General features: G+C 41.9%; 1 protein-coding gene across 1 annotated transcript; it reads left to right on the forward strand.

The window, feature by feature from the left end:
* Positions 1-4,842: 4,842 nt before the first annotated feature.
* LOC143598265 (myb-related protein 308-like) lies at positions 4,843-6,392 on the forward strand. Its single transcript, XM_077076528.1, has 2 exons — positions 4,843-5,148; positions 5,598-6,392. Exons 1-2 carry the CDS (start codon positions 4,886-4,888, stop codon positions 6,172-6,174), a joined length of 840 nt encoding a protein of 279 aa, XP_076932643.1. The 5' UTR covers positions 4,843-4,885; the 3' UTR covers positions 6,175-6,392.
* Positions 6,393-7,738: the final 1,346 nt, after the last annotated feature.

Genomic DNA, 7,738 nt, shown 5'->3' on the forward strand with positions numbered 1-7,738 from the left:
CCAGGAGGCTCTGGTTGCCAAGGAATGGCTTCTTCGAGAAGCGTTGTCTCAGGTATGCTTTTCATGTCTTTACGCTTTTCTTTGTAAATAGAAAAGGTTCTGATACTTGTATATTTTCTTTTTTGTAGGTTGTGCATCGAGTCTTCACGGAGACTTCTTATGACGATGCTATGAGCGCAGCCCTCAACGCTTCTCATGAGGATGGGGAAAAGGCCGGTTTCCTGCTTGGTCTAGGGTTCGTTGAGAAAGGCATCCCGCCTTCCAACTTCCCTTTATTTGATGTAGATACTGAAGCTGTATACGACCAAGCAGTGAATCAGTATGCCGCCTTCCCGCATCCGGTGGTGGAGAAGGTAAACGAAGTTGCTGCTGCTGATGATGGGCTAGCTATCCTTAAAGCTTTCCTTGAACTGCCACGCTCTACTGATGGTGCTGGTCCAAGTGGAAGTGGCCCTGAAGCTTGATCCTGAAGATCCCTTCCCACTGCTAGGATAGATTTAGCTTGTATAGATTTATATTCTTGTAGGCGGGTAGTTACCCGGCCATTCTTGTAATGAATATTATGAAATATAAATCTTTGTGCGGGTAAGACCGCTACTTTCACTGGATTCCTTGCTTTATAAACGTTATATGACTTGCATACTTTAGTTTAAATTAGCAATTTTTCAAGTGTTTAGAATAAGTTAACCTTTGAACGTGGTAGATAATAGGTTGAAGTTTTGCTTCCTCTTTCGTGATTGTGCGGGTAGGACCGTCACTTGCACTTAGTAGGATGGCTAAACTTTACCTACATCTGACCTGCGTGTAGGTTTTCCTCATCCTTTTTGAAATTTCTAAGTGTTTAGAATAAGTTAACCTTTGAACGTGGTAGATAATAGGTTGAAGTTTTGCTTCCTCTTTCGTGATTGTGCGGGTAGGACCGTCACTTGCACTTAGTAGGATGGCTAAACTTTACCTACATCTAACCTGCGTGTAGGTTTTCCTCATCCTTTTGTTGGAAATTCTCTGTTTTGAGTAAGTTAACCGTTCGACGCGCGGTTGTCAATAGGTTCGGTTTCCTCTCATGATTAGTGCGGTTAGGACCGGCACTTTCATTTAGTTGACCAAAGTTTACCTATGACTGGCCTGCGTGAAGGTTTGCCGTTTTTTGGGTTTATGCGGGTTTTGCTGCCTTCCCCACGCAACGACTTTCCACGTAATTATGCGGTGAAAACCGGCATATCCGTGTTGAATAAATTAACCGTTCGACGCGCGGTTGTTAATAGGTTAGTGTTCAGTTTCCTCTATCATGATTCATGCGGATAGACCGGCACTTTCATTTAGTGGGATGACTGAACTTTACCCTTCAACTGACCTGCGTGAAGGTTTGCCATTTTTTGGGTTTATGCGGGTTTTGCCGCCTTCCCCACGCAACGACTTTCACACCTATGTATGCGGTGAAAACCGGCATCAGTGTTGAAAGTTCATAAAAGTATAAATGTGAAATCATCAGCGTCGATGTTCTAAGGAGAATCATTTCCATTAGAAGTGGCTCTGGGCCTTTTCTTTACAAATTTGGAATTGATCTACATGCAAACTGTGTAATTGAGCTCCCTTCCATGTTGTTGGGATGGGAGTGCCATCGAGCCGATATGCACCTGGTTCGGGATCTCGTTGTTTGCGCAGTATGTAGTCTCCAACATTGAAGCTGTAATTTTATTCGTGTTTTCCCCAACTGGGGTTTTACACGCATCAGCCTGCTCAGTGTTCATTGCGCCACGAGGTGTGCGAGCGTCCCATCTCTGACAAATGCTTCGACCATGTCCTTTACGTCTATGCATTCTTCAGTGTTGTGGCCTTTTGTCCTGTGAAAATCACAGTATTTGCTCCGATCAGCATTGTGACGATGTCGGATTATTGGAGCCTTTGGCCATGGGAGCTCCTCAGTGGCGAATATCTCGGTGACGCTTTTGGTGAGTGGCGTCCATCTGGAGTTCTTGTTTGACTGTACGTTATCCCTTCCGCCTAACCGATGTTGCAAGCCGGATGAGGTGTCAAAGTTTACCCTTGACTGCCAAATGCCTAGCTTCCGCTTTTTGTTTAATCGGGCGGTAAGGACGTTGTCTTCTCTTGTTTTCTGGGTGTAGAGGTTTGTGCTCTGGGGGAGATCTCTACCCAGTTGCTTCTCCGTTTCCGCAAAGCGTTTAGCTGCTGTCATGATGGCATCCCATGTGGATGGCATGCCATCTTTACCCGTTAAGGTGCGGATGAGCTCTGGGTCGTTCGCGCCCTGGATGAAAGCAGCGCGAACAAGATCTTCGCTGATATTACCCAGACTTAGCTTCTTTGAGTTGAAGCGAGTGATGAAGTCTAGCAAAGATTCATCTTCCTCTCGAATGCATTTGAGGATTGTCCATTGCTCCTCGGTATACTTTCGTTGTTGGCTGAAGTGTTGGCTAAACTTCTGTTGGAAGTCTGCCCAGTCGTAGATGTGGTTGACCGGTAGACGATCGAACCACGCTCTAGCTGGCCCAACAAGCGTCATTTGGAACATGTAACACCACATAGGTTCCGTCCAATTGCTGACGGTTGCCCCCGCTATGAATTTGTTCAAATGATCATCTGGGTCAGATATACCATCATATGTGCCTATGTTGGACATTTGTTTGGCACTTTTTGGGGCGATTGCTTCCGCAATGTCCCTTGCAAATTTGGACGTTCCCGCATTTGCCACAGTTGGTCTGAATGTTTTGGAGAAGTCACGTGGATTTCCACCTGTGTTTTTTGGTTTGAAGGCTTCTCCAAAACGCCTTCTCGGTTGGGAGTCCGTTTCCTTACGCTTCCCTTTTGCCCTATGGCGAGGGTTCGCGTCGGTGTCGGATTCCTCCGAGTATTCGCACTCACTAATGTTGAGTTGAATGCTTCCAAATTCGTCAGCCTGTTGGACGGAACGCAAGCGTTCGTCCAACTCAGCTTGGAATTCCTTCTGACGTGCCTCCGCCCATGCCTTAACTTCGTCGAGTGTTTGGCGGGGGAGCCTTGTTCGTTGTCTCTCTAACTGGGTATCGGTGAATCCCAGTGAGCGATTATTTACTGCACTTGCCCCAGCTTGGGTAACCGGGGTAGTGTTTGTAAAAACTGATTAGTCGCCGGTATTCCCCCCAGTAGCTGGGGTTGTGGTTACCGGAGTTTCTTTAACCATCTTTCCAGAAGTTTGAAAAAACTGAAAAGAAATGAAGTTCTAGCTTTTACCCACGGATGGCGCCAATGAAGAAACACTAAGCGACCCCGGGCAGATTACGGGTAACCTGGGGGTTAGATAGATGTTTCCCACGAGGGGTTGGACCCGGCAAAGATGGTTCTTCTGATAACCTGCAAAACAGACACCGTGAGCTCGTCACTGAGAAGGGGGGGGGGGTTCCTCCTTGTGACCACCCTCCGGCGTGAGAATCAGACTAGATTGCTCTTTAAATATAAATGTATATTAAGAGATTGCTAGAGCAGATATCAGGTATAATATGTAATACGAGATAGTATATGATGATAATATGATGAGATGAGATGATCATACCATTTGGGGTATTTATAGCCGAAGGTAGGTTTCCAAGGAGGTGTGGCCGGCTGAATAGTATTCCTGTTCTATCAACTGTGGCCTACGCACGTGCCATGCTGGTAGTTGGTGGGTAGGCAGCGGCTGACAGTGACCAGGCCTGCTGCGTACTATTCCTTTTCCACCAACTGCCGGCTATGCACGTGGTATGACAGGAGTTGGTGAGTAGGCAGCGGCTAATAGTCACATACAGTACAAGAGCATGCTGCTCGCCATACTGTTGTCAGTGAGCTGTCGTATCTTTGGTCAGATCTTTTGCCCATACCTCGTCAGGTACAGTACAGAAGATCTTCCCGTATCGTACGGACTGGCTCATTTGGGCGGGAGTATTCCCCCTCCCGCCTTTGTGCGGGACTGTTCCCGGCTTGCTCATTCCTTCTTCAGGTGACTACTGAATTATTATGAGAGTTAAGCCTTGTGCTTGTAGCCATGCTGCGCGGGTAGCCTTCCCTGATGGCTGGTATCCGTAACTGCGGGAACAGGCGGAGTACTTGGAAACCATTGGGAGGCGTTTCTTGCGGGAACAGCTTGCGTACTGCGCGTAAGGACGTCACGTCTCTGAGCGTGGTGGGTCCTGCTGATCCAGTTGGTTTCTGCTCAGACGTCCCTTTAAGTTAAGTCTTGCGGGTTCAACCGCGTAGACGTCCGTTAAGGAGTCTTGCGGGTTCAACTGCGCAGACGTCTCTTTAAGTGAGTCTTGCGGGTCCAACTGGGCTCTGCTGGGACCTACCTCTTCACGACCTTAAACTAGATTGCACCATGCTTTCTTCATAATGTATTGTTTCTTCTTAGTATCTAGGTACATGATCTCTATCACCTTATGCCCACTAATTGGATCTTATTTTACCCGTTTATTACTTAACTAGAACCTAATATGCATTCATGTCATTAAGAAACTAAATAATCTCTTCAATCTATAATATTTTTTCTTCTTTTCAACCCTAAAAAACCAACCCCTTGCAGTCACATACAACATTATTTTAGAATAAAACTTTAATAAATATCTTTCTTAGATAACTACCACATTCATTAAATAGCTTTTATATTTTTATAACATGATATGTTATGCCAATACAATAATAAACAAGCCCACCAGCCACTCCCTCAAACCTGTCTCACCAACTCACATCTAGAAGCAATTCTCTCTCTCTCTCTCTCTCTCTCTCTCTCTCTCTCTCACACACACACACACACCATTTATATAGTCAAAATCTTATCAAATCCCATATCAACCTCTATATAAATCTATATCTATCTCTCTCTCATAAAACTGAAAACTAAATAATAATAATAAAAATGGGAAGGTCTCCATGTTGTGAAAAATCACACACAAACAAAGGTGCATGGACAAAAGAAGAAGATGATCGTCTTATCTCTTACATCAGAGCTCACGGTGAAGGCTGCTGGCGGTCTTTACCTACAGCCGCCGGACTCCTCCGCTGCGGCAAAAGCTGCCGGCTCCGGTGGATCAACTACCTCCGCCCGGATCTCAAACGTGGCAACTTCTCTGAAGAAGAAGATGAACTTATTATTAAACTCCATAGCCTCCTTGGCAACAAGTATGTTTCTTATTAACTAACAAACTCACCTTTGTATTATTTCCTTCAAATTCTTAATTTCTACTTGGATTAATTCCTTTTATTTTATTTATTTTTTTTATTAAGAATTCTGCAGCTATTTTATATAATTTACTATAAAACGATTACAATAAAGTGGCAGGCAAACGGGCAATAAGCTGCGTCGTAACCCCCTTTTGAATAGCAAAGCCAATCCTGCTAAAAACGAAAAAAGAAAATTTATTTTATTAATTTTCTTATATTTTTCAAATTCTTAGTTTTTATTTAATCTTTTAATTTCTCCCAAGATTAATTTCTTCAAACTCTTAATTTTTATTTTATTAGTATTTCAAACTCTTAAATTTATATTATCTATTAATTTCTCGCAAGATTTATTTCTTGCACCTTAATTTTTATTTTATTAATTTTCTGTTTTTTGAATATTTAAACAGGTGGTCTTTGATCGCGGGAAGATTACCTGGGCGGACAGATAACGAAATAAAGAATTTCTGGAACACACATATCCGAAAAAAGCTCTTAAACCGAGGAATTGATCCAGCCACCCACCGGCCAATAACCGACACCAACCACCACCAAACCAATAACATTACCACCACCACAACAACCATCAACCATAATATTAATTCTCCAACTACCATCTCATTTTCCACCCATCATCTTATCAAACAAGAACACCTAGAAGATATTAAACCCAGCCGGAAAATAAACAACACCTCGCCGGAAATTCAAGAACGGTGCCCGGATTTAAACTTAGACCTGAAAATTGGTCCACCTCATTATAATAACAATGAAAACGACGTCGTCCCATCATCATTTGTACAACAACATAATAATATTTTAATGACCGGCGGTTCGATAATATGTTTTGCTTGCAGTTTGGGGATACAAAACAGCAAAGAATGCAGTTGTGATACGGGTGTGAATGTTACAAGCGGTAACAGCAGTGGTTATGATTTCTTAGGCTTGAAAAATGGTGCCTTGGACTATAGAAGCTTGGAGATGAAATGAGAATATGATCATTTCTTCAGTCACTTGCTAATTTTTTTAACTAATATATTTTGTTACTCTTTTTTTCATGAAATTATATTTTATGTAGCCATTTTGTTGTGTATTTTTGTACAATTATAATGGTAAGTTAATAGAAAAGTAAATAGTGATTCACTAGCTAGTAGTTATCTTTCATATGTAACGCCAAATTTTGTAAGATGTATTTTGATTAGTGTATTACTTTTAAATTTTAAATTGGTTTAATTTCAAGATTCTTTGCTTTCAAATCTCGTATTTTTTTTAGCAAAGATATCAAAGAACACACGGAATGTTGTAGTTAAACGTGCATGAAGTGTCCTATATTGTCATCGACAAAGTCGAGGATGCAGCCCGCAAGGCATGGGCCAAGTGGCCTCGAGTTTTTCTTTATATACATCACTCGTATGTTTTCAAAGAAAGACCATTGTATTCAGTTCGAGAAATGACAATGACAAAGCCATCTTGCTGTATTGGTACTGGTATTCACTTAAGGTAAGGGGGGGGGGGGGGGGGGGTTAGATCTTATGTTTCTCATTTTCTTTTATTTCTTCTGAGGATGTAGTTGAAGAAAGGACATTAAAAAATAAAATGTTGTTATAGTTGAAGAAAGGACAATCATATTCTAGACGTCGTGTATAGAGTCATGTACTCATGTGGCACTACAGCTACGGGCTAGTCACATTAAGTTGATAGTCAATATATATTTAAACGTGTACATGCAATCCCTGTTTTGGGTTCTGTTAAAAGTAAAGGTTTACTGTCAGTAAAATCAATTAATAAAGGTGTATTGGTTTTTATTAATCCCAGCTATCGTCATTTGGTCGTTGTCATCTTAACTTACGAATTGCCCTCTGACGGTTCCAACTTTTAATAAATTTGTTCCCAACGGTACGCAACTAACATAATCCTAACGCCGTCAGTTGCAGGTCGCTGGAAAACGTTTTTGGTCGGAAAACTTACAATTGTTTCAAGAAACCTCAACATTTTCATCCCATACATCTTTGTATCGGACCTTTAGGTACCTTATTCTAGAAAAAACCCGAATTTTTGAGGTCGACATAACCGTAGAACCATCGTTGGAATCGGTTGGTGGTGCTCAAGTGGTGGTGGTTGGTTGGTGGTGAGTCAATTGGTGGTGGTGGCGGTGTTCAGTTGGTGTTTTCCGGCAAAAAATGTTACTTTTCAGGCCAAAAATGTTTTTCCCGCAACACGCAACTAACAGTGTTAGAAATCTATTACTCGGGGACCGTTGGGAACAAATGCGTTAAAAGTTAGAACCGTCAGCAAGCAATTCGTTAGTTAAGATCGGCAACAACCAAAAGACAATAGTTTGAATTAATAAAAACCAATATACCCTTTAATAAAATCAGCATATGGAACTAAATCATCTCCATGTAAGCCATATTGACTAAATTAAATCAAAATTATCTAACAAGTATATTTGTAAGGTTTGACGTCGCAGAAGTTAAGGACCACACTTTAGTATTAGTATATATTAGGGGTGATTGAATGAGTTGTATCAAAATGTATAACATTGGTCAGAATA

The sequence above is a fragment of the Bidens hawaiensis genome, unplaced genomic scaffold (genome assembly GCF_021521415.1).
Source record: "Bidens hawaiensis isolate Kalapana, Puna unplaced genomic scaffold, B.hawaiensis_p1.1 tig00049880_1, whole genome shotgun sequence".
In the NCBI taxonomy this organism is placed as follows: Eukaryota; Viridiplantae; Streptophyta; class Magnoliopsida; order Asterales; family Asteraceae; genus Bidens; species Bidens hawaiensis.

Excerpts from the sequence above, each read along its gene's own strand:
- LOC143598265 (XM_077076528.1), top strand. The coding sequence starts at position 4,886 with ATGGGAAGGTCTCCATGTTGTGAAAAATCACACACAAACAAAGGTGCA. Across the intron at positions 5,149-5,597 it reads CATAGCCTCCTTGGCAACAA|GTGGTCTTTGATCGCGGGAA; the intron begins GTATGTTTCTTA and ends ATATTTAAACAG.